This window comes from Pelodiscus sinensis, chromosome 8, assembly GCF_052426305.1.
Source record: "Pelodiscus sinensis isolate ZL-2025 chromosome 8, ASM5242630v1, whole genome shotgun sequence".
Taxonomy (NCBI): Eukaryota; Metazoa; Chordata; order Testudines; family Trionychidae; genus Pelodiscus; species Pelodiscus sinensis.
Window position 1 is genome coordinate 63,029,031 of NC_143059.1, and position 26,499 is coordinate 63,055,529.

Here is a 26,499-nt window from a genome sequence, read left to right on the forward strand (position 1 = left end):
CCATAACCCGGGTACTAAGCGAATTATGGTCACTAGCTAGAATAGCTTGCCTTCAACTGTTACAGGAACTTAACCTTTCTGCAGGACAGCAGCTATGGACTGTGTTGTATTGTGTGGCATGGGAGAGGAAATGTTTGATGCTGGACATACTGAGGGCTAAGCTACAGAATGGCTTCCCCTGGGGTGGGCTGCACCTCCACCCAAGGTCCTGTTCTGTGTAGGTTTGTACGCTGCAATCTTCCCTGCTATATCTGAGCGCTTCCCGCTGTTGCATTCAAGTTTGCAGCTCAGTGACGTCAAGTGCAGTCATATGAATGACTTGAGAATTAAATGGGTTTGATTTTTACCCACCTTCTTGCTTGCGTGTGCGTCTGTCTGTCCGAGGGATCAAGGAACTGTTTTCTTTGCCAGCCTGTGTTTCAGGGAAGGATTTGGCAGATGCAACGGGGTTTTTCCAACACTTGGACTCTTTTCAAAGGCTCGTTTCACTTTAGTGTTGTTTATCCGCTTCCTTCATTTTTGCTCATATTGAATTTAAAGAGGCCTGGTGTGTGATCCTAACTTGGGACTTTGTGCAGGGTGACCTACAAGCAATGAACCTTCAGGGGGGCACTTAATGAATTTTGGTATGTGGTCATGGGCCAGCTACTTCTCCTGGAAGGGGCGGGGCTGGGGACTAGCCTCCCCCAGAGTTGCCTAGGGCTGGAGTCTTTGAATTAAAATCACAGCAAAGGGCTCGTGGCCCCCAACCCCACTGCTACCGCATTGTCTGCAGCTGCGGCTGTTTAAAGGGCTTGCAGCTCGGGCACCTGCCAGGGTAGCACCACAACTGTGAGCCGTGATCCATTTAAATAGTATCCTGCTGCCTGAATCACTCCCTGGAAAGTTGGTGGCACAGGCAGCAGGATATAAATAGAAAGCAGCCAGATGCAGTCTACAGGCCAGATAGAAGTGTTAGGCGGGCTGCATCCGGTCCCTAGGCCACATCTTGCCTGTCCCTGCTCTATGGCCTTAGTGAAGAGTCAGCTAGCTTCTAGCTCAAGCAATAGAGGCTCAATCTCTAAGCAACAAAGGTCCCAGGATCCGTTCTGTCTGTCGGAGTTACAGTAGTTCTACCTCCTCACAATTGTCCACCATTCAGGTACTCCATAGCTATTCTCCTTGGCTGCGTCTGGACTGGCATGATTTTGCGCAAATACTTTTAACGGAAAAGCTTTTTCATTAAAAGTATGTGCACAAGAGAGCGTCTGTACTGGCATGTGCCTTCGCGCAAAAGATTTGCTTTTGTGCAAAAGCATCCGTGCCAGTGTAGACGCTCTCTTGCGCAAGAAAGCTCCAGTGGCTATTTTAGCCATCGGACTTTCTTGTGCAAGAAATTAACGTTGCTGTCTACACTGGCCTCTTGCGCAAGAATACTTGCCCCTGAGCGGGAGCGCCAGAGTATTCGCGCAAGAAGCACTGATTTTGTACATTACAACGTCAGTGTTCTTGCGCAAATACAGGCGGCAAGATTTTGCGCAAAATCATGCCAGTCTAGATGCAGCCCTTTAGTGTAAAACTTCATCCCCACTTGAAATGGGTAGCTTACGTGCAGCCATCTGGACCAAAGAACGAGTCCATCCAAACAAATGGCAAAACTCCCATTTGCTGGTAGAGCAGGATCAGATCCATGGTTGGAACAAAGATGCTGACTGCAGATTATCTAGGATCTGGCCTGTCTCCAAGAAATTGAGGCTAAGTAGACTGTTAAAGCACCCCCACATTGTGATGTTGTCTGAGAACTGCCAAGTGCAGTGGCTCGATACTCCTTTAAACCAAACACAGCGAGCAGTACGTTGAAAGCCAGTTACCTATGTGCACCTACCAATGTGTTTTTCTTTGGAACTGAACTAGGGATGTAAAAGGTTTAACCAATTAGTAGACTGCTTCCCGGGTAACCAGTTGGACGTCAACCGCATCAGTCTGCATGGCTGCAGCCCCTGTGCTAGGCTGGAAGAATCCCAGCTTCATGGGGGCAGGCCGGCAGGACCCTGATTGCTGCTGGAGCACCCCAGGTGGGCCAGCAAGACCTAAGCCCCAGGTGGGCCAGCAGGATCCCAACCCAGGGTATGTTGGTGGGATCCAGGCCCAAGGAGCTCTGGAAGGATCCCAGCCCCAGTGGCACTGGAGTAGCCCAGGTGGGACTCCTGCCCTGGATGTGCTGGGCCAGCAGGCAGAGCTCCAGCCACTCTGAGTTGGCCTGGGCTGGTGGCAGGGTCACAACCTTGGCTCTGTCCTCATGGTTAATTGGTTAATTACCCTGTTCACAGTTTTCAGGGTGCTTTACATCTCTAATCTGAACCCACTTACAAAGAGGTTGTGAGCCGCCTATATAAAAGGACCCATCCCTTCGGGCCACTGTTTAGCTTTCCCAAGAAGGGCGATCCAAGGCTTTGCGTGCTAAAGGGATGCTTGTTTTATTCCTTCCATCCGCAGCTTACAGAAAGGAAACAGCCTTCCATCCCCGCGACTGAGTCTCCAGAGGGATATTACGAAGAGGCTCAGCCATATGACATCTCTGTGAATGGTACGTCAGAGCTGGGTCCCTGCTTTCCATGGCTGGCCTGGACTAGAGCGTAACACAGAACTTGATGTTTGTTGAACAAAACCCTTCCCTACGCAGGCCCGCTGACCGGGATGGGTGGGTGCGGGTGATTCAAAAGGGCCCGGGACTTACAGCTGCTGTTAACGTGCTGGCAGCAGCAGCTCCAACCCCAAGCACTTTACATCTCTACCAGAGCACCGGATGGTGCTGAAGTGCTGCTGGAAGGAGACTAGCCTCCCAGCCCCGCTCTTCCACTCAAGGGCTTGCCCCCTCTTGGGCCTGCAGGGCCACCCTCTCAGCTTGCAATGCTATGGACCCTGCTGTCCATACAATTCTGTGGAGCTGATGGTGCAAGTTCGATCCCCGTGGATTTGTCTGAGATAATAAGGGTACATTTATAGTTCATAAAGGATTAATAAATGACAAGTCAATGCTATACACCTGCTATAGACAAGAGCAGTATGTATTCCAGAGGGCTATGCACACATCCATATAATGTGTTGTAAGTGTTGGTGGATTCTCCATTTCTGGAGGTCTTAAGATCAATGCTAGATGTTGTTCACAATGCTTTAGCCCCCAGGTTCCCAAACTGGGGCGTAAAGAAATTCCAGGGGGGTGCGAGGCGACCCAGCCCCCTTCCTGTTAACTCTCTCCCCCCCCCCCCCCCCCGACTCCCGCCCCAAGCTGCTATTTTGTTTTTTGGGCCCGATCAGTTCCTTTTTTTTTTTTTTTAACTCAACAAGTTTTGCTTGTATGGGGGGCGGTGGACATGAGGGTTTCTCAGAAATCAAAAAGGGGGCGTGATGCCGAAAAGTTTGGGAACCGCTGCTTTAGCCAAATACAAGTTATTGCACTTCATATTGGGTTAACTGTGTGAGATTCAATGGTTTGTGATTATACAGGTCAGACTAGATCTATTGGTGCCTTTCTTCCGCTGGACTCTCTCCAACTTGTCCACATCCTTTTTGTAGTGGGGACCAATGTATGCAACAATCCCAGTGTGGTCTCACCAAGTAGAGAGGATTACTCACTTTCCTCGATCTGTTGCCAGTGCTCCTACTCATGCAGCCCAGTATGCTGTTAGCCTTGGCTACAAGGGCGTGCTGTTGACTCATATCCAGCTTCTCATCTGCTGTAATCCCCAAATTATTTTCTGCAGAACTGCCAGGTAGCCTGTCGGTCCCCAGCCTGTAGCACTGCTTGGGATTCTTCTGTCCTAAGAGCAGGATTCTTGTTGAACCTCATCAGATTTCTTTTGGCCCAATCCTTCAGTTTGTCTGGGTCACTCTGGACCTAATCCCTACCCTCCAGTGTATCTACCTCTCCCCCCAGCTTATCTATTGCTGTCTATTTTGGGGGTTAGGGTCAATACAACTACATCACTCAAGGATGTGGATTTTTCCACACCCCTGAATGTTGTAGTCATACTGCAGTGTGTCGTGTAATTCTAGCCAGAGTTTGAAGCTAAGATCAAGGATGTAATCAGGTGCAAGTGAGCTGGAGTATTAGCCCCTATTTATCACACCATCTGCATCAGTTTCTTTCTGTGTTTAAATCGGTTTCTTCTTTGCAGGATGGTGTGACTGGTTTGGTCACAGAAATCCCCTTGAGACTGTTGTCCAATGATCTGATCATACCACTAAGCCTGCCCACCTGCCCTCTGGGGCACCACACCACCCTGTCCTGCTGAGCCAGGACCTCTGGTCTCCCACAGCAAAGGCACAGAGTTGGGGTCACAGTCCACAGCCGAATAACACAGACACTAATAACAGCTCAGTTTTGGAAAGACTCAGTCACAGGGACTTGACACAGCCCCCACGTGCACACTCCCATGGGACCAGAACCGCAGATAAATCCATCTTACTCTGGGTAAAAATGTTATACAGACCAAGCTCATAAACTGTTCACTCCCTTTATCAATGAAAGAGAGACGTATAGCTGTTGTTCTCCACCCCAAGACAACAGTTCTTTACACTGGGTTTAATAGTACAGTAAACAAAAGTGGTTTTATTAAATATAAAAAGTAGGATTTAAGCAATTGCAAGTGATAACAGACAAATCAAAGTAAGTCACTAAGCTAAATAAAACAAAACACACCAGCTAAGTTAATTCTCTAAGAAACTTGATGCATGCAATTTCTCACCCTAGCAGTAGTTTTAATTATATTTTCTAATAAGCTAGGCAGCCTTTTAGTTTGGGCCTGATCTTTCCCCCTGTTCAGATTGCCTTTAACTTCAGAGGATTGGTGGGTAAAACACACTTGGAAAGAAAATTAGATGGCCTTATTTTTTCCTGAACAGACACAGTGCAAAAGATGCTGTTATGAAGTTTGACATGCAAGCTAGTTGTCACCACTTGCCTACCACGCTGGGTGTTTGTAAAATGCTTTGCAGCTGTAGCTCCCAGTTGGGGATGTTCATAACCAGTCTACAAGCCTGCAGGTCCTGTCTTGAAGTACTGTACAGCTCTGGTTCAGCAGCTCCAACCCCAGAAGCCTGTCCCCATACTGGCTTCCACCAGCCTTGGTTACAATCAGCAAGGTGACCCCAACAAACCTATAAACCTTATTGTCTTTGACTGAAGTCTGGACTGGTCAGAGAACCAAATACACATTCCTTTGTCTAAGGCAGCCCTGTTTACCGACTGTAGCTGACGTGCCTGGTTTAAACATGTGTTAGTCATAATTCCAGCACAGCTCCATAACTCTGAATCCATACTGCACACATACATCATGCAACAAGTTTAATGCTCAGTGAGTTACTAGTTTTTACCTGCTCGCACAGAAGGCATATTTTGAACTAACATTACTGCACTAGAGTATAGGGTGGGAATATGGGGATGCTCAGGGTCCCCTTTACAAAGGTGAAGGAGGGTTGGCCCCTGGCTGATCCAGAGGCAGCAGGTCAGAGCCCTCTTTCCTGGACAGGACATCTGCCACCATATTTGCTTTCCCCTTCATGTAGAAGAACCTGTTTTGCCACTTTTCTATTGACAGTCTCCAGGATGCAATATCCAGTGATATCCATAATTTCACCTACCAAGTCTTTAACAAACAGTTTGCTGTGATATTGCTGACTGATATGGTGGTAGATTCCAAACATGCCACCTTTTAGATAAGTGTCCCGACACCAGTGTGGGAGCTGTAACGAGTGTGTCAGGCTTCACAAGTTGCTGACTCAGTGTCGTCAGCCATCAGCAGGCCTTGGTGTCATCGAGGCCCCACAGCATCCTGGTCCCCAGTGCTCTGCATCTGAGGATTAGAATTCCACTGACAAAAATTTCACCATTGGCTCCACCTCCCTCATATAAACCCTCCCTCTGGTCCTTGCTATTTTCAGGTCCGATTCCTTCCCTACCCGAGTAAAAAGGCAGCTATCACCTCCCTCCCACAGGATAAGTTGGGAATTAGCTAGCAGGCAAAATGAAAAGGGAGCTACTTGTTTTGGGTTTTTTTTCCCCCCAGTTGATTTAAATTCTGTATAGCCACCTGCCAACACAAGCCCACCTGCAACTTGCTTTGGAACCTCCTGCAGCCCAGAAAGCGTCTTTCACACAGAGGTGTTTTCCAGTTGCCTGTGCAGTGAGATAACTACGCTTTTTGTCATACGCATAGGAAAATAGAGTTGTCCAATTATTCAAAGAACTGAAGCATGTAGGGAGGTGCACTACCAGTGTAGCTAGTATTAAGATAGGCCAGTTAAGATGGGTTATGTTACTCAAACAGAGCTTTATCAAACCAACATTTTTGTGAATAGCAAACGTTGTGGGGGAATAAAAGAAGAATTCTCCTAAAATCTCTCTCTCTCTTGGCAGCACGGGGTATTTCGTTCAGAAACAGGAATATGCACCGGCAGGGAATGCCTCTAATCCCTAGCGTCTTTGTTCAGAGAAGTTTCTAGTGAATGATTATGTGGACACCAGGCGTACAGTGAAGAGGTCAAGATGGTTCCGGGTAGTGTCAGAAATACAGGAGTTGAGTTACCAGGTGTGCTATCTGGTTTGTCATTTGACAAGTGAGAAATGTGCGCAGTGCTAAATAGACCAACAGACAGCAAAAATGCAGGGGACTGGGAGTTAGGATTCCTGAGATCTATTACCAGTGTGCTACTGACTAGCTCAACCCTTTGGGCAATTCATACAATCATGCTGTGCCTCAGTTTCCCTCAGAAACTGTGTGCACAGGCCCTGTAGTGCTAACACTTCGGGGAGATTCTCTCTTGGCGCGCGTGCTAGGGGAAGGTTCTGAATTCCATTCCCCCTTTTGCGGTGAAATCCCCCACGTGCTGCTCGTGAAGTCCAAAGTGGAAACCGAATACAGTGCAAGGTGAGTTCTAGTTTGGCTGATAGCTGCTCTGGACTGTGTTTTAAGGCTTCTTTTGTCAAATGAATCCCATTTGTTCATGGGCCGGACTCCTGACTCTCCTGCTGGGAGAGATCACGGGTAGCTAAGGGAGTGACACCTGAGACCTATGATTGTCTTTGTGCAAGGGAGAGGAGAATCTGGCCCCTATGTGCTGGTTTGGTCAAATCCTGAATGGCAGAGTGGGCAGCTGCTGAACCACAGGGCTCCTTAGCTGGTCTTGCCCCTAGACAGACAGTTAGGTGTCGTTGCTTTTGCAGGGAGACATTATACGGGAAGGAAAAAACTCAAGAATGTCCCTGGTCCTAGTGAAAGTCACACTCTGACCCATTCACATTTGAGGCATTTGGGTGAATGAAAGTCTAGATGGGAGATCTTTAATGAGATTATGACATTAGGGAGAAATGCAATTAAACAGCTGAGAGGAGCTGTAGTAGAAGGGGGAAAGGGAGTGTGTGTTGTCTAATGGCTTAAAGCACAAGGCTTGAGTGAAGAAACCCAAGTTCAAATCCTGCCACTGTCCTTCAATCTCCCTGGGCTTGACCCTGCCATCCTCTGGGGTTGGAGTTTTACTGTTTGACTTCAACAGTGCAAGGCTGCACCCTCTGTCCCTCAATTTCCCCATCTGTAAAGTGGGGATAATATTACTTTCCTCCCTCATGTGGGGTGATGGAAAATACCGGGGATGCTATAGAAGGGCATTCTTTCCTAGCTGAGCGTGAAGATGCAGGTAGTTGGGGAGCTACTGTTCATCTGCTACTGAGTTATTAGATGTAACCCTTCTATCTCAAAGCAAATGGATGGAGCAGACTGGGACCTGATGACCTGTTGAGGTCCCTTCCAGTTCTAGGATTCTATGAAAACGAGAATAGTAGCACTAGTAAAATTAGCAAGTATGTTGCTAAAAAGAGAGATCAAAGCAAATCCTCCAGATGGGCTAAGGAGATAAGAGAGTCATGTGACATCAGAGGAAGGTCTAAAAGACACTGTAACAAATTGTGGATGAATTAATGAGAATGAACCGAATAGAGACAGGCTTGTTAGATCTTGTGACTGTTCCTTCATCCGCAGTATTTTTGTGCATAGTCTAAGAATGGCATTGCGCTTCGTTACATTTGCATTAATTACTACGGATCCCTTTTTGCTTTGAGTCCGTGCTGAGATGAATTCCATCCTTATCGGTCTGCCTTGGCACTGCATTTGCATAACTGAGTGGCACGATAAGAAACAGAATGGGAATGCGAGTGGGTAGTGTGGCTGCCTAATTACTAACTATTCAGACTGAAATATTTCATCTTCACCAGTTAATTTTAATGTTGGTAGTTATTGACTAGGTCAAGGGGAACCAATGGACAATATTTTCTGGTCCTCTCATTCTTATAACTCATTCAGAAGGTGCTCTTTCCCTCTAAAGATGGGACATTCATTGCTCAAAGACAAAGGCCGAGAATTATCGCCAAGAGGAGACTGAATCGTTGTTCTCTGTATTTGTTCATCTGGGGCTTTTCTCTTTCCCTTTCTTTTTGCTTGTGACTATGCAGGTATTCTTGGTAGTCTTGCTGCCGCTGGAGCCAGGACTGGGTTGCAGGTTACGGAGGGAGTAATTTATGCCACAATAACTCTGGGTAGGGCATGTTTTCAAAGCCTGAACTCCCGGCATTGGCTTTCTATTTACTGTCATTGTAGCAAAGAAGGTCGCCTCCCAGAACTATCCATTTCATTATCACTGGCATGCCTCCCTTCCGAGCATGGATTGATAACCCACACCCTTGGCCATGTTGTCATGCTGGCTGGATACGTTTCCATTCAGGAGGGTGGGGATAGGATGGGAGAGGGATTCAGGTGTTTGCAATCAAGACAGTTTCCCACCGTATAGAAAGTGTTTTTATAAGAGTACCTCTGAATGGCACTGCTTCTTCCTGAGGAAGATGTGACGATCAGCAAGGGGGCTGCTCATTAGCTGGTGTATATAGGCATAGTTCTCTGGAAGTGGAGCCATGCCGATTTACATCAGCTGAGGATCTGTTCCAAAGTCTTCTAGCAGGTAAGCTACAATGATATTATAGTCGACATCTTTTGAAAGCTGACCTTCCTGATTGTGTAATGGCAGATAGATTGTGGGCTATTAACACGACACCTGGGGGCATTCAGTGACTTTTGAAGAGGATATTCTCCTTTGAGAATTTAGCTTAATTAGAGTTTCTAATGGAATCACCTTTGTACTCTTGGAGCTAGTGTATAATATTTACTTGGAAGAGATTTTGGAAGCCATATTGTAGCATTGCTGAGGTTTCTGAAGGAGTTACTTTTCCTTTAAAAATGAATGTGCCTACCTTACTGAATAACACTTCAGAGAATCACACAGTCAAGTCTTTTAAACTATTGTTTCTGTTTTTCCTCTCAAAAATGTCTACAATGTTAAGGTAGCCCTAGCACTTGAGTGGACGCTTTACTAAGTCCTGATGAGGGTAGCATAATGAGATTGCTTTCTTAACTCTGTTCAGTAGGAATGAACATGCATGAATCCAAGATGTGGTGTACACATCTAAGGGTACACTTCTCATGGATCTTTGTGCCCCCTCCCCCCCACTAATAATAATAGGTGGCTGGCGGATTACATGTGTATCATGAACGACCTATGTCCGGTTGCAAATCTTGTGGAAGTTGCTGGGAGTCTTTCTATTGTAAGGGTGGGTACCCTAAGGCCCAGGGGCTGGATGCAACCCCTGGCTTGCCTGGATCTGGCCCCTGAGGCTTGGGATTTGCCCCCCCGCAGCATCAGGGAGCTGGTGTTGGCACTCCAGCCCTGTACACCCTCGTTTCGTGAGTGCACAAATCTGTTCCAGCATCTTACCACTCTCCCAGACCCACCAGTCCCCAACCCCCTCCTGCACCTTCTCTCCTACCCAAACCCTACACCCCAAGCTTGCTTCCCGGCAGCCACCTTCCACACACTGAACCCTTCATTTCTGGCCCTGCCCCAGAGCCTAGGGGGCCCCCAATATCTACTAGCCCAGGCCCCTGTAGGCTCTGGTGTGTGAGGGATTGGGGGGGCAGTGTCTTTCTGCTTCTTAGTTGGGGGCCACATCAATGTGGTATTTTTTTTATTTGTTTGCTTCTCCCCTGTGTGTGGCCTCCGACTGATTTTTCTGTGGATCAGTGGCCCAAAAAAGGTTCCCCACCCCTGCTCTACTGATTTCAGTGGACACAAATTTTCATAGTGTTCTTGACTGAACATTAAAATCCCTGTTATTTCAGGCTGTAAATTATTGCTAATTCTTACCTCTACCATTCGATGTCACTTCGTTGGTGCCAACACTCAGATGTACGTCTTGCCTTACGTTACATGTTGTGTCGATATCGTCTTTGGTCCAGAAAGAGGCTCACGTGCAATTCATTGCTGCTCGTTGCATGGCCTTTTCTAGAGTTTGTTGTGATGCTCAGAAGGCAGGGCTGACTTGGCAGGCACTGGGTGTCTCTTGCAATTGCGTTGCCACTTTGGAACTTTTGGGGCTTTCAGCGGATATAAAATATATCCCTGGAAAAATACACCCCACCTCTGCTAGCGCATCTGAGGAAAGCTCTTACGTGGCTTTAGGAAATCTGCAAGACAGGAAAGTCCCGGGGCAGAGGCTCTGAGCTGCTTGTGACCATGGCATGTGTGACGGCGCGTTGGGGGTCCCCCGTCTCCTGCACCCCGAAATGGCACAAACAGACTCCACCAGCCAGTAGAATTGAGGGTGGTTTATTGCTCCTCCAGGATACAGCATAGCACAGATGTAATCTGGTTACAGGAACTGGGGCTAAGAGGCCTCAGTGCCCCCTTGAGATGGGGGGATCCCAGCCCCCCTCCCCAGTTCCTTCTTCCCTGCTTTCCAGCCAGGAACTAACTCATTCTCCTCCAGCCCCGCCCCCCAGCCAGGGCAGCATTCTACCTTCCTTTGTTCCTTTCCATGGGAGTCAGCTGGCCAAACCAGTTGGGATACCCTCTTTGCATAGTGACTCATCACTTGTCTGCTTGGTGGTGCTACAGACAGCAGCCAGAGAGTTAGCAGGTTACCCCCCACTATGTCACAGCATGCGATGAGGGCACACTCGTGTTGTGAGCGTGTACGGGGCAAACAGGCATCGCCACCCGGACATACACATTGTGATCAGCTTTGCCCTTCGTTACAGAAGACGGAGAAGCAGTCAGCAGCTCGTATGAATCCTACGATGAAGAGGAGAGCGGCAAAGGGAAGTCCACAACCTACCAGTGGCCATCCCCGGAAGCCAACATTGAGCTGATGAAGGACGCCCGCATCTGTGCTTTCCTCTGGAGGAAGAAGTGGCTGGGCCAGTGGGCCAAACAGCTGTGTGTCATTAAGGACACTAGGTTGCTGGTATGCAAGTACTGAACAGTTGTTTTGTCCATAATAACCTAGCTCCTCAGACCGTGCAGGAAGTGGCTTCTTCAGGGGTGAATGTAGATGCTGGGGTCTGGCATCCTTAGCAAGGGGGTGGCTCTGGGCCCCTGGAAAGGGAGGGGGAAGGGCTGAGGCATAAGGGACGGGACTGAGGCAGATCCATCCCCGCACACCCGCCCTTCATGGCCAGTGGGAAGCTGCAGCGGAGGAAGCTGGGGGCTCTGGAGGGGATGTGAAGGGCCGGAGCTCCTGGCTGCTGCTGTTGGTGACTGGGAGCCCCGTGCCCGTCTAAATTGCTGGGCCCCTGGGCAGCTGCCCCTTTTGCTCCCCCTATCAGCAGACCTGCCAGTAGGGTCCAGCAGTGTTAGGGGCTGCTGACAGGGAGGGAAAAAAGCAGGGTGGCTGCTCCAGGGCCTGGCAATTTAAAAGAGCTTGAGGTACCCAGCCACCTCTACTGCCTCAGCTCCTGGTAGTCATGGCCATGAGGGGCTGGCTGGGGGAGTCTGCCCCCCTAACCCACCTCTTCCACCTAAGGCACTGTCCCTTACAGGGACCGAGGAGGGTGGGTACTTTGCCAAGGACCCTGGCATATTGGTAAGTCCTGACAATTGCTTTCATCCCTGCACCTAACTCCCTGGAGTTTTTTTAGAAATACCACTAGGTGCCCGTGTGTAGGCCCCTACAGCCTTTTAAAAATCTGACCCCCTCCCCTGCCCGGTGGCTAAGTCTTTTTTGAAAATGGGATTTAGGCACCTAAGGCAAGTCAGCATTGTAGGAAATTTTACACATGGCCCAGTGGTTTGTAAGCAAGTCTGGAGCGTTTGCTCTAATCTAAACTCCTGTGACAGCAACCCTCCCTGGCTACTGTTTTAGCCATAACAGGTTGTTTAGACCCTCTAAAGCCTTGAGATATACCCTTAAACCTTCGTGATCTGGGTGTCCCTGATCCGGGAACACCCGTGGTTTGGATTCTGGCAGGGGGAGGAGAAAGTGACTCCATGCACTGGTGGCTCCCTCCTGCTCCCCAGGTGGGGGAACAGCAATGCAGCAAAGCAAAGCACTGGTCTTCTCCCGCCGCTTCCATAACAGCAGGGGACTCCATCCTTCCCATGCCCAGACCCCTCGTGCACCCACCCTACCTCCCAGACCCTCCACTCCCACCCCCAGCACCCTTCACTGTGGCGAACACCCATGGTCTGGAAAATTCCATAATTCGATACAACCTATTTCCCAAGGCTGCTGAATTAAAGAGGTTCAAGTGTAGCTTGTATGAAAGGTGGGTGGGTGGGTGGAATTGGGCTTCTTTGTGTTCCCTGCAGCCGTTGCAGATGTGCCTAGCGTCTGCTTGTGCCGAGGTTCGCAAGTGGGTTGAGTTCACTCCTGCTTTCCGTGTCTCCTTCCGCTCGCAGTGCTACAAGAGCTCCAAGGACCACGCCCCGCAGCTGGATGTGAGCTTGCTTGGCTGCAGCGTCATACACAAGGAGAAGCAAGTGAGGAAGAAGGAGCACAAGCTGAAGATCGTTCCGATGAACGCAGATGTGATCGTGCTGGGCTTGCAGAGCAAGGACCAGGCAGAGCAGTGGCTCAGGGTGAGCGGAAGGGTGGTATTGTGTTCCCCGATTGCACTCCGGTGGGCGGTGTCAGATTAGCTGGACAATAATCAATGGTAACAGGTGAAGGGGGGGGGGGCTGTTTACTCCCACTGGGCTTGCACTCCTGTACCCAGGGCTGGATTAACATTTTGGCAAGTGAGGCATGTAGCTAGGGCCCAGTTTGGTGGATTGGGGGGGGGGGGGGGGGGGGCAAAATCGTAGGCCAGCATCTTTGTCATCTCCTTTTTGCCCTGCTGAAGGGGCGCTGACCAATCACAGCGGTGCTCTCTGCCCAGGCACTATACCCCTAATAGTGACTAGGAGAGGAGGCCCCAGGCTGGCATGTGGAGAGCACGTCCACCCCACAACAGCAGCTCTTCAGCCATGGGGCTGGACCCACCTTCCTTCCCCAGGCCTCACCACCTGGCCCATGGGATTCAAGTTTGCCCCAGCCAGCCTTCCAGCATGATGGGGGAGGGAGAGATGCTGACCCAATCTGAGCGGGTGGCATTGCAGTGCTCCCTCCCCCCTTCCCCCGGGACCCGACTCTCACATCAGGTTGAGACACTTATGTGTGCGGCAGCGAAGGGTTAATCTGGCCCTGCTTCTCCGCACTCCCTTGTGCCCTGCCCTGCCCTGACTGAGGAACGGGGTGACTAGGTTATTCCTTGAAGATGAAACTTCCGTCTCTTTCCTTAACCCTTCTGAAATGATTTTTGTGGGCAGGGAACTTCTCCATCCCCGCCCCTGGCTTCTCAGGGCCGGGCTCTTCACACCTCTAGGCTCTTCTGGCCCAGTCTGGAAGTCTGTGCATGCTGGGATGTCGGTCATATGGGACCTGCTGTGTCAGTTCAGCAGTGAAAGTCCCTGCTCCCTGGGCTGACTTTCCAAGGGAAGGGAGGGTGCATTGTCAGGGAAAGAAGCACCCTGAAGGACTGTTTAGTTGTCGATGGGGAGGGGGAAGTGGTAGAGCAGGAGGAGGAGAGGGGCAGAGAGGAAGTGCCGAGGAGCAAGAGCAGAGAGCACCTACCTTTTACATACTCACAGGGATTCCATGCTCTGCATTGGAACGTAGCTGTGCGACTCCCAGCAAGATTACTGTGGCTCTGCTTGGAGAGCATCCCCCATCCCGCTGTTCTTCCCACGTACATTGGTGCCATTCACAGCTGCAAGCACACAGGCACATGCTCCGCTTCGGTTTCCTGCCCAGAGCCAGCGTGCTCCTAGCAGGCCCCTGCCCCCTTCTGTGCATTGGAGAATGGAGAGGACCTCCCCAGCCCGGCCTTTCCAGCCTGAATAAAAAAGGCCTTTCAGCTCGAGAACCCTGAGCTCCCAGCTTCAGTCTAATTGATGTTTAATGGGAAATGCCGCCGAGACAGAACAAGGCTTTAATGTCTCTCTCTGTAACAATGTGTGGGAACGTTGCGCGGAGACAGTCCCCGAGACAGAACAGCCAAGGCTTGTACAGGAAATGGGGCTGTTTTATGGAAACTGCAGCAGAACAATGAACCTTTACAAAGATCAGCGATTAGCTCAGAGCAGGCAGAAGAGCTCTGTTCACTTGCAGTCTTCCGCACGCCCACTGGACTGAGACAGAGGGCCAGGGTTTGCCCTGACTTAAACCCAGGGCAGCCCCTCTGGAAGTCACTCTGCTGGCAGCATGTGAAGTCAAGACAGGATTTGGCCCTTCCAGGTTTTGTACATGTGGACTTCCTGGGCTTAGGTCCTCGGTGTCACCCCCATTGAAATAAAAGATTAAAAGTTACATGATTTAGGTAACATGATTTGGATCAAAGGTCCATCTAGCCCTGTCTTCCACCAGCAGCCACTGCCAGGTGCCCCAGAGGGAATGAACAGAACAGATAATCAAGAACAGATAATCATAACCACTCCTGTGGCCCATTTCCAGCCCCTGACAGACAGAGGCTAGGAACACCATTCTTACCCATCCAGCCTAATAAGCATTGATGGACCTATCCTCCATTAATATATCTAGTTCTTTTTTGAACCTTGTTAAAATCCTGGTCTTGACAACATCCTCTGGCAAGGAGTTCCACAGGTTGACTGTGTGTTGTGTGTAGAAATACTTCCTTTTGTTTGTTTTTAAACCTGCTACCTATTGCTTTCATTTGGTGACCCCTAGTTCTTACGTTATGGGAACAAGTAAAGAATTTTTCCTTTTTCACTTTTTCCACACCAGTCCTGATTTTACAGACCTCTATCATATCCTCCCTTAGTGCCCTCTTTTCTAAGATGAAAAGTCCCAGTCTTTTTAATCTCTCTTCATTTACACCAACTGAGGACCTGGCTTTAGTGATTTTAGTTTCCAGGGTTTTCTGCAAGTTGTGTTATCTTATTTTGCTCCTCAGAATTTTGTTTTCAGTTTACAGCCGGGCCTCAGTGCAACCCCAGAGCAAGCCACCCACCCGGGGAGCAGCCGGGCAGCCACCACCAGCTTCCCTGGCCACAGCTCCAGCTCTGGGCAAGCTGATGGTGGCTATCCAGCTGCTCCTGGGGTGGGTGGCTTGCTTTGGGGCTGCACTGCGGCTTGGGTCCAGCTCCAGCACACAGCCAGGACGAGACCCGTAGTGGCTGCCACCAGCCACCACGGGCCCCAGAACAAGGGGGACTGCTCCATATCCCCAGAAGAGGGCAATCAGTCCTTAGCACTGCCAGGGCCACAGTGCTGCTTCCCCCCAGCCATGTGCCGGATCTGGAGCCAGGCTGCGGTGCAGCCCCAGAGTAAGCCACGGCCGTGCAGCCTGCCCTGGGCACAGCACTAGCACTGGGGAAACCTCAAAAGAGAAAGGCCATCAAATGGCTTGTTCCCCGTATGTTCATGTCTGCCTTCATCTGATGAAACTGAGCTGTGCAGGGCTTTGACATCCAAACCTGATTCTGGTTTTGCTTGTGACGGGTGGCAGGTTTGGTTCACCGTCCATTCCGGTTTCACTGGTGAGAGAGCCTCCATTCATGAGCCCTTGGACAAAGCTGGCCTGAGGTCCAGGTTTTTAACCAATTGGTGGACTTTTGCATGATGTTGAGTTTTGCTGCGTATGTTCTGCATGCCTCGGAAGCTGACGAGCATTGGTAATTTAACCACTCTTAGCTTGCTGCGTTGTTCCCTGCAGGTAATCCAAGAGACCAGTGGCCTGCAGTCCGAGGGAGTGGGTGAAGGAAATCAATGTGTTCCAGACTCCCAGCGTTTTAGTTACCTCAAGGTACAACTTGTCTCTTTAGTGAGGTGATGTTCAAGGTGTAAAATGCTTTAAATCCTTCTTTTACAGCCTATCCTTCACCAAAAACACCAGAACTTGAACAGGGCTAAATAAAACTAGATACATTCATGGACTGGGTCCATGCTTATTATCCAGGATGGGTAGGATTGGTGTCCCTATGCTCTGTTTGTCAGAGGCTGGGAATGGGTGGCAGGAGAGGGAGGAAGGAAAAAAAATGTTGTTCTTGTTCTGATATGACATGACAAGAAGCAATGGGCTTAAACTGCAGCAAAGGAGGTTCAGGTTGGACATTAGGAAAAACTTCAGGGTGGTTAAACACTGGAATAAATTGCCTAGGGGAATCTCCATCACGGGAGATATTTAAGAGCAAGATAGACAGACACCTGTCAGGGATGGTCTAGATGGTGCTTGGTCCTGCCAAGAGCTGGAGAACTGAAGAGTCTCCAGTATTAGACCATTACAGTAGCACAGTAAACCCAGTTAGGTGTCCGTATACCATGGTGAGGGACACAGCATCTGTGGATGGAAAAGAAGAAGTGGCAGTAGAACCCATCTTACTTTTTAGGAAAATATTTTATTTAAAAAAAAACTTAAGGCGGCTTGGCCCACAATTGAAAGGAGAAAGGGCTCTAATTAAATGCCTGACAGGATGGACGGGCCTCCAAAGCACACAATATAAGCTAGATCCTCTGCTGAAATAAGTCACCTAGCTCCAGTGATTTCAGTGGAGCTCCCAGCCGAAGTAGGTGGCCTATACATTTAGAGACCTGGGTTTGCAAATGTGTCTTGATTGCTACAGAGGCCACCTGACTTGTTCATGCTTCCTTCCACGCTTTGTTCCTGTAATTATTTCAATACTTTCCCCAAATTGCTCTGCCCCAGCACAGAGACCCAGTCCATAGATACTTTTTTTTACCAGCCAAGACATTCTCAGCCGATGCTTGGTGGTGGTACTGTATTGCCTGGGCCCTCTGGTATTCATATCCGGTCCTCGTTGACAGGCGGAGTTGTCTGAGAAGCATTCGGTGGCATCAGAGAGCGGGAGCAGCACAGACGGCCACCCAGAATCCATTGAAATAAAAGACGGTAAAAGAAACCAGTCTGATGTCTCAGGGCACCTCTTTGTTCTGTCGTCTTACCCCCACAGGCTCCACTAAGCGCGCGTTCACAGGGCCACGTATCTGAGTTCCCACCACTCCTGTCCGGGCCCTGTGCAACAGTCCTGTTCATGGTACCCTCTGTTTTCAGCCCTTTTCCCTGGCCTCACTCCAGAGCCTGCATCCCCAACCAGAGCCTTCACCCCCTTCACTCCAACTCTCTGCCCTAGCCCTGAGCACCCTCATAGACACCCCCTCCAGAGCACACACTCCTCCCCAACACCACCACAGCCCTATGCCCATGAGCTCCTTCCCACACACCTGAGCCCCTCTGCCCCCACCCCCGCAATTCACCGACCATGTGGGGAATGAATTTTGTGTTGTGCACCAATATGAAAGTGGTATATCATACATCATCTCCAATATTGGTGCACATCACAAAAGTCATTCTGCAAATGAACATAAAAAAATAGAGGGGAGCACTAGTGGAGGGGGAGGGAGGTCAGAGACTGGGTGAGCCAGGGTTGGAAGGGAGTAGGAGGGAGAGGGAGTGTAAGGGGGGAAGAGGGCAGAGAAAAGAGCTGTCACCACAGAGGACCTGGAGTCTGAAGGGAACACCAGCCCTGCCTTTCTAGGAGCACTGCACTGGGGAGAGGGGCCTGACGTGCAGGGTGGAGGGCTGGAGTCTGGAGTTATCACCCCATAGTTCAAGGACTGATTAAATATTCATTCACTTTGATCTAGTCCCATTACAGAGGAGAGATACATTGAGGCAAGCAAGCTAACTAGTAATGCATGGCAGCTGGGTCCACAAGGTTGCCATGGCCCGAGCCTGAAATTGGCTGTTTGCCATGACGTGGTATGGATTATGCATACTTTTACTGGGAAAAAATCGTATCCCTACCTGCAGAGTCCTGGTCTATGAATGAAGCACCTAGTGCTGCAGTTACACCTGTAATAAGGGTGTTCTTCTGAGGCTTAAGGCCTGAGACCAGCTCTGCCAGACTTCCCATAGTGTTTAGATGCCAGTTAGGTGCTTAGGAGTTTTTGAAAGTCCGGTAACTCCCCTTGCAGTCAATGGGATTCAGGCACCTAGGTGCTTTTGAAAACCTCACTTTGATGCCTATCATTTAAATAGCTTTTGAAATCTGGCCCTCCATCTCTCCAAGGTTTTATAGCCATGACCTGCCTTCCAGGGGGCTGTGAGGATAAATATATTAAAAAAGAAAAATATATAGCTCAAGTACTTTGGTAATGGGGTGAGGGGCACACAAATACTGAACGTGGCCCTTACAGCACATCCTGCATGTTCTGTGTACAAATTATAGTATATTCTGTGATACCTGTTGGTGTGCACAGACTATGTTGTTTATGGGGAGGACCTACAGTAACAGAGGCATTTGTTTACTATTGACTCATTTTCAGCATTCGCTGCTAGGTACTCCTAGACTTTAAAAAATATACCTGCCAGCTAGTTTGGAAAGAGGTTCTGCAGGTAGCATGGTTGTCCTATAGCTGCAATGGCTTGACTTACATACTGTGCATTTCACTCTGTCTTGGTCAGTTAAGAAGAAGGGTACAACTGGCCTAAAACTGAGCAACCTGATGAATCTTGGGAGAAAAAAATCCAGCTCATTGGAGAGCCCAGAGAGAGCACTGGAAACTTCCAGTAAGTGTCCGGAACAATGTTACATGCAACATTACCCAGAATTTTGTATTTTGAGCCTAGCGCCGCAAAGATAATTGCGCTGACCAAAGCAGGTAGCAGCATGAAGGTTGGGCAAGAGAGGGCTTGCCAGCCAGCCATGAACTCTGGTAACCTCAGAGATATTAGCAGAAGGCCTCTGGGCTTCCTTCCCCAGAAAGCAACGTAAGACATAAGGCTCCGTAGCACTCAATAGGGAGAGATTTGTGTGGGATTGAAAGCTTTGGGTGGACAGGGCTCCATAGTTATGGATACGCTTTGACTAAGGATGGACGTGTCCTGAAAGCTTTCATCAGCATGGCTATCTCTCTCTCTACACCCTTGATTAACTTAGTTAAGCTGACCTAACAGTGTCAGCTTGATGGAATAATTCTTCTGCTCTCTACAGCAACAGGAAAACCTGAATTCCAAAGATAAAAGTATAGCTAGTTGTCCACCCAGGATGCATGTGACACACACACACACACACACACACACACACACACACACACACACATATCTATTGACATACTGGCCCAATGGAGGTTTGAAGTGTGCATGTGATTCCCACGCCCAAACAGGGTGGAAGATGTAACTAAAGCCACCCTGTGCTTGCTTGCAGGTTACCTGAACATTCTAGTGAACAGCCAGTGGCGATCCCGTTGGTGTCACATCAAAAACGGTCACCTCCATTTCTACCAGGACAAGAACAGAAGTAAATCCGCACAGCAGCCTCTCAGTCTGGTGGGCTGTGAAATTATTCCAGACCCAACTCCTGACCATCTCTATTCATTCCGTATTCTGCACAATGGGGAAGAACTAGCCAAATTAGAGGTATGGCAGTATATGTTTCTCAGAAGAAGTTGTTGGGTGAGATCAACCAAGGTTGACATCAAAATTCCTACTGCTCTGCTGGGTAGATTCAGCTCCAGCAGAAGTAACTCTTGGTAGCCACAGGACAGATAGAATGTTAAGTTTCCAGGACTTCTGCTAGCTGAGGCCTCATCTATTCTTACCCAGACACTGATGCTCCAGAGTTTGATCTCCCAGAGTTTGATTTAGCGGGTTTAGTAAGGACCCACTAAATCGACCACTGATGGTGCCCCTGTCGATCCCGGTACTCTACAGGGTCACGAGGAGTAAGGGAAGTAACCGGGAGAGTTTCTCCCATCAACCTCCCACAGTTGGGACTCCGTGGAAATTCAGCTTAAGGTACATCAACTCCAGCTACGCTATTCTTGTAGCTGGAGTTGCATATCTTAAGTCAACTTTCTCCCTAAGTGTAGACCTGGTCTGAAACAGAGACCATGTTTGTATTACAATGAACATTAATCTTAAAAGGCCAGGATCTCAGCTGGTATACATTGGTGCAACTCCATTGACTTGCTGTTCCTTTTATACCCATTAGGTTTTGGTCCAGAAAGCACAAGTAAACCTGCTCCTATCTGCTACTTTCACTTGTCTGCATCCTGGTCTGTTTCCCTCTAATCTTAGTTCCCTCTGACATCAGCACAACTAGAGTAGGAGGAGGACAATGTGAGCAATTTCCTGTATTTTGCAGTGGGTGGAATATTTATAGCTAAACAGCAGGCTTGAAATGACTGCCCCGGGGTCTGAAGGTGTTTTGTTGAACTGTCCAATCACTGGATGTCTGAGGTGCCCTGTAAATCACAGACCATGTGTCTGGTGGCAGAGATAAAAGCTAAAGAAAAAACAGTTTGTACATGGGGGAAACTGAACTTCAGGTTCAAAGCCAAGGTCCAAGCTGACTGGCTGATTTCCAGGCAGGACTAGAAGGCTGCACTAATTTTACTGGGATGGGAGGAAGGGGAAGAATCGAAACTCAAAATAGAGATTCCACATTTTGCCTGATTTAACAAAGATCCTCTTAATTTTAGATCTGTACAAGACCTGGTGACTTGTTAACAGGGTTCTGTGCAAACTTGATCCAATTTTGAATCACATGCCTCCTCCTGAGTTTTGTTTTATTTTGAAATGTTGGGGTTCAAGCAGCAGCACTCACCTGAATCTAGCTAGTTTGGTAGCATTCCAGGTGAACGCCATCTGAAACCAGCTGTTCCACAGGATTCTCCCCTAGAGATGGTCTCAAGCCACAAAATTTATACCTGATCTGAGAACACTCCAAACGCTGAACTGTGACTTGGGCTGTTGGTGAACAGTGAGGGTTTCGTTGTGTCTCATTACAAAGTTATGGGCCTTTTCCCCAAGCCTGATCTGCATTAGGGTTCAGATTTCAAACCTCCCAGACACCTCAGAAAATGGCCAGATTTTTATTCGGGCCCATTCAAATCAGCCTGAGTTCTCTTCTTGAGAGGCCCAGCAGATTTCATTCTTCAGGTTTTATGCAGGTCTCCTAATGCTAGCAATCCCGAGAGTCTTGTCACTGTTCTCCACTAGTCAAAGGATGAAAACTCAGTCTTTCCTCTGTAAAATTGGATTGCCTGAAAGACTCCGGGGCCATAGGAAGCTGAGAGCTTCTCCACTCTAACAAGGAAAAGTCTTGGCAGGGAGGTAAATGAGGAATTTCTTTTAGAAATCCTCTTGTTACAATTTAAATATAATGATACAGTCTACACGTGGCCTCTCCATCCCTTGCTGATTTGATTCATTTCAACACACTGCAGTTTATTGATCCTAACAAACAGACCCCAATAAATCTGCTCTTTACGCTTCCCTACTAAAGCCTATTAAGCCTCTCGGAAGCTGCTGTGACAGCCATAAAACTGTTTCTTCGGCTGTGTTGTAGGCCAAGTCTTCTGAGGAAATGGGCCATTGGCTGGGCCTTCTTTTATCAGAGTCAGGCTCGAAAACAGACCCAGAAGACTTTACCTACGATTATGTTGATGCGGACAGGATTTCCTGCATCGTGAGCGCGGCAAAGAATTCATTCTTGTAAGTCACAGTGGCAGCACTTTTGGCTTTGAAAAGTTCCTTGATCTTCTAGGCAGCTGTAGCTTATTATGGGAGGGCGAGGGGGTCCAGCCCTCATCTGGAAGTTGGCTGTGTGGTGCATGATGCACTTGATCTCAAAGGAAGAGCAGCAGATCGTGTTCTGCTGGAGACTCGTAGCTGGGCACTAGGGAAGGCAGTGTGGCTCGTTCTCCATGATCGCTCACAACTGGGACTGAGGCAAGGGGACTGTGGGTTGCACTGAGCCCTCTGGCAGCAGATCAGTGGGTCAGGCAGACTCTGGAGGGCCCAGCATGTAGGGGTGGGGCTGGTGGCTTCATTGTGACATGCAGATTCCCAGCCGTGGGTGGGAACAAGGTGGGGGGGGGCACCTGCAGCTTGTGACAGCCTGTCGCCTTGGGTATTTACAGCTTGATGCAGAGGAAGTACTGTGAGCCCAACACCTACATCGATAACCTGCCCAAGATAAGGGTGCAGCAGGAGGACCTCTATGACGATGTGGACCTGCCAGAGGTGAGCACGATGCAGCTTTGGCTCTGCTGATTCCCTACCAATGGGAGCGGCAGGGAAGAGTACCTGCCAGGAGCATTTCCCTGTAGCAGGCAGAGTCATCTCTGCCACCCTATCTTTGCCAGATAGGTGTCCTTCCCAGACCTTGCACTCACACCCTGCTCCTGCACCCATACCCCACTCCTGTACCCCCTGACCCTACCCTGCAGCCTGTTCCTGAACCTTCCTCTTGTTCAGATCCCCCCCCCATCTCCACCCACTCCTGCACCCTCCTACCCAGCCACTGAACCCCCTACCTCCCTCCCCAACCCGTTCCCTGGGTGCCTCCTCCCACACACACTGAGCTCCTAATTTTGGTCCCACCCCAGAGCCTAGGGAGGGCCACACAAAATATACTAGCCCCAGACCCCCTGAAGAGTTAATCCAGGCCTGAGGGAAGCCCTGAGCCTTGGTCCTCCCCCACCCCTGGTGCCCTGAGTTGCACGACTGAAGTGAGTGTCCTTTTTTTTTCCTGCTTATCAATTGGGGGCCATGTTATCCATGAAGTGGGGTTGGTTGGTTTGTTTTTGCTTCTCACTTGCATGTGGCCTTCTGACTGATTTTTCGTTGGTCAGAGGACTCCCCAATGCCCAAAAAAAAGTTCCCCACCCCTGCCCAGGAAAGTAGACTTAGATAACTAATGGCATTGAACCCTGTGGCCTCTAGAGGGCAGCCTTGCACCTATGAGCTGCTCTGGACAGTCTCACACATGGAGATTTGGCTAGTAGGGCAGCAAAATGCTTCAGGGCTAAACGATAAAAGCTGCTCGAATTGCAGACACACCTCTCTTTATAAAGGTAGAGGTTTCTAACCGAACAGCCACAGCTCGCTTCAGCTATACAAGGGGAGATTATTTTTAAGCAACCACTGAAAGTTAAACTCTATTTTCTCCATGGGAAAACCACCTTGGAATTTGCCAAATCTTTCCGGAACATTCCCATTTCTTCCCTGCAAGGTGTGCCTATCTTCTTGCTTATTCCAAGCCAATAACTTGGATTTGCCTGGCCTATGGGATTGTTAGGAGAATTCGGAAGCTTTCCCCACTGGCGGGCGTCTCTGAATTCAGCTCCCCCCCCCAAAAAAGGAACAAAACTCGCACCCACCCTGGAATTTCTTCACACCCCCCAGTTTGGGAACCCATGGTCTAGAAAATTGACAAACACGCCATTGCAATTGGCTGGAATGGCCACAGACCACGAAGACTGGCTCTGGAACGAACAGTGGTCCTGTACTTAGGATGGGCAGTGTGAAGAACTTTGTCACTCTTTCCCATGCTAGACCAGACCCGAGAATAACAATGAGGTTTTCATTCACTATGGGTCTCAGGCCAACACTTTTTGCTATGACTAAAAAAGGTGGTGGGGGGGGAGGAGAGTGGTAAAAGCATTTAAATCAGAGGTGGGCAATAGTGTCCTGGAGGCCAGACACGGTTCACCTGGGTTAACCCCTGGCGGGCCACCAGCCACTTTATTTAGCTGTATGTCTACAGGTACAGGCCCTCGCGGCTCCCGGTGCCTTCAGGTTACCATTTCTGGCCCACGGGAGCTGCAGGAAACAGCGCCAGCCAGGACGTCACTGGCAAACTGGCCAATGGGAGCTGCGAACAGCTGTACCTGTGGACGTGCAGGTAAATCAAGTGTCTGGCAGCCTATCGGGCTAACCCAGGTGAGCTGTGTCTGGCCCACACGCCGCTTATAGCCCACTCTGACCTAAATCCTATGAGCAGTCCAAGTCCACTGACTTTCAACGAGCCTTTGGGTTTATGCTTCTCAAGCACATTGTGGCTTATGGAACCATCACTCCGAATCATCCAAGTCAACATCGTTGCTTCCCAGATTGAGACACTGCCTGCCAGCGGGGTGTCATTGGGATTCTTTGCACATTATATTTTCTCCACTGCAGGAAGAAATACCCCAAAGCGAAAGCAATTGTGAAGAGGACCAAGACAAAGTGTACCTAGACCTCACACCAGTTAAATCCTTCCTGCACTCCACCGGGAGGAAGCCGGCAGAGCCGTCCTCTCCAGGCTCTCCTTCTGTGGAAACAGCTAGCGGCAATGGAACAGAAACACCCCTCTTGGCTAAGGAAACTGAGTCCTGTAGGAAGTCAGTGGAAATCCCAGACCAGGTGCTGTAAAGACTCCAGGCACCGCCAGTTGGTTAGTCCCTGTTGCCAATGCGTTCCTAACGTTTTTCTCTCAACAGACCCCGCAAGAGAAGATGGAGCCAGAAGAGCCGCCAATACAGACATCCACTGTCAAAATCCAGATGCAGCAGCAGAAAATCGCTTTCCCCCAGGGCAGTCCTGAGATCAAAGCCACCACTGCAGACATGGCCGGTCTGCCGTTAGCACCGATGCCCAAAGAGAAAACAGAATGGCCCAAGCTGGCGAGTGCAGGTGAGTCCCCCAGACAACGTAACTATGCTGCCAAAGGAAATGGTAGATGGGTGCACAAAGTCCACCGAGTATCCAGCTGTTAGGATTGAAAGTTCTGTGCGCAGTTAGCCCGACTGGCTGATTTTTATGGTGATTGGCTAGTGGTGAGCGAGGGCCTGATCTCGCAAGAGCACTGAGTGGGGTCCAAACCTTTGGACGGCTATTTTGGCCTGGATCATTGGTTTTCCTCCCTCCATCTTTGGCAAAATGGCGCAGCTGCTTGGTGACTTCACCTGTGGCTAGAAGGTCCAAGGCGTGGTAGGGCAAAAGAACGAATCAAATGTGCATGCTGATGAGTTCAGGGGACACAGTGCGAAGCTGGGCCAAGTTGGCAATGTGGGTCTGCACTGGCCACTCGCAATGCCAGCTCTGGCTTGTCTCGACAATGTACAGCAGCAGGCTTGGCGAGAGGAAACATTTTTGTGAGAAATATTGGTCTCTAAAATGAGCACGTAGACTCAAAGCAGGGGAGAGGGAGGATAAAAGGGTGAAATGAATCTGCCTGTGGGACAACACACAGCTTCTAAGCAGCCTTCGGGAAAGGCAGGAAACCAGGAGTCTCTCCCCCAGATTAATTTCCTGGAGACAATGGGAACAAAGGAGATTGACTGTGGCGCATACAGTGGGGGTTGCTTCTGAGGCCGGATGGCGAGAGGGGGATATTGGGTGGAGTGTGGGGGGGGGAGCTGTCTTGTGTGATGACAGACCACAGCAGCTGGCAGCTAAAACCCTTTTATACAAGATACTGAATGCTAAAACGGGGCTTGAAAAGCAGGTCCCGGGACACAAAAAGCAGGTTCTTGAGATATAGAAGCCAGTAAGGTACGTCGGACCCTGAGAGCCAAAGGGAAGAATGCCATGTCTTGAAATGTGTACAGCCTTTTTTGTTTCACTGTAATTAAATTGATGGGAACATACCTTGATTAGCTTTTGCAACACTTGGACCTAGCGCTGTTCTGCAAATTGGTCCTTTGGGTTTACAGTGCCATTCTCCCTCTCTCTTTAAGCTTTTAAGATGACCAAACAAGTGTTAGACTGTTGCTTGGGTAAATGCCCCAGAGGGAACCTCCCCCCTCCAAGCTCCAAGGAGAGAGTGTGAAAAGGAAAGGGGTTTGAAGCCTCTTCTCACTTGGTTTCTTGGACAGACATGGGTTTAAAGGATCTTTGTTGCAAGAAGCTGTGCCATGGAGGGGTTGCAGTGCAAAGGCTTGGAGGCGTCTTTTGTGAATTTGTAGCATTTTCTGAGTGTCCTAAAAGGGTGTTGGCCGCTCCTGAGAGAAGCAAAGACACATTCCCTAATGGGACACAAGTGCAAGCCATAAACGGACAAAGGAAGTGTGGAGGGGCAGAGGAAGAGGGACTGTAATCAGTGCACATTGTTATTCAGTAAGGCAAGAGATTGAGTGGTGATCTAACTTTCTCCCCCTGGTCTCACCGGGAGAGGGAAGAAGTGAGAAGAGAGATGGAGGTAGATGGGTTGGGGACAAGGCACAGCATGGAGACAGAGGAAGGGGACATGGTGTCACTGGTGAGGAGAGAAGATCAGGTCCGAGATGTAGGCAGAGATTGCAAGCCAGAAGGCAAGGAGAAGACATTTGTAGTGGACGTGCAGATCAATGGA

The 26,499-nt window shown here is 49.4% G+C and overlaps 2 protein-coding genes across 4 annotated transcripts in view; one reads left to right on the forward strand and one right to left on the reverse strand.

Annotated features, from left to right (window-relative positions):
- The window catches only part of AFAP1L2 (actin filament associated protein 1 like 2), a 129,401-nt gene that overhangs the window by 90,018 nt on the left and 12,884 nt on the right, over positions 1 to 26,499 (forward strand). Inside the window, exons 5-16 of one of the 3 annotated variants that reach the window (XM_089780203.1) lie at positions 2,476 to 2,566; positions 8,486 to 8,569; positions 11,124 to 11,326; positions 12,760 to 12,939; positions 16,074 to 16,163; positions 17,183 to 17,267; positions 18,843 to 18,947; positions 19,585 to 19,796; positions 21,730 to 21,875; positions 22,304 to 22,406; positions 24,345 to 24,569; positions 24,647 to 24,839. In XM_089780203.1, coding sequence (XP_089636329.1) covers positions 2,476 to 2,566; positions 8,486 to 8,569; positions 11,124 to 11,326; positions 12,760 to 12,939; positions 16,074 to 16,163; positions 17,183 to 17,267; positions 18,843 to 18,947; positions 19,585 to 19,796; positions 21,730 to 21,875; positions 22,304 to 22,406; positions 24,345 to 24,569; positions 24,647 to 24,839 — 1,717 coding nt within the window. Of the gene's footprint in view, positions 1 to 2,475; positions 2,567 to 8,485; positions 8,570 to 11,120; positions 11,327 to 12,759; positions 12,940 to 16,073; positions 16,164 to 17,182; positions 17,268 to 18,842; positions 18,948 to 19,584; positions 19,797 to 21,729; positions 21,876 to 22,303; positions 22,407 to 24,344; positions 24,570 to 24,646; positions 24,840 to 26,499 lie in introns of all 3 variants that reach the window. The other 2 variants (XM_025190678.3, XM_006134964.4) reach the window with 2 other exon arrangements.
- Positions 12,935 to 26,499, reverse strand: part of VWA2 (von Willebrand factor A domain containing 2) — a 76,286-nt gene continuing 62,721 nt past the window's right edge. The window contains exon 15 of the transcript XR_016350193.1: positions 12,935 to 14,108. The gene's annotated coding sequence lies outside the window, so the exon portion shown is untranslated. The remainder of the gene's footprint in view (positions 14,109 to 26,499) is intronic.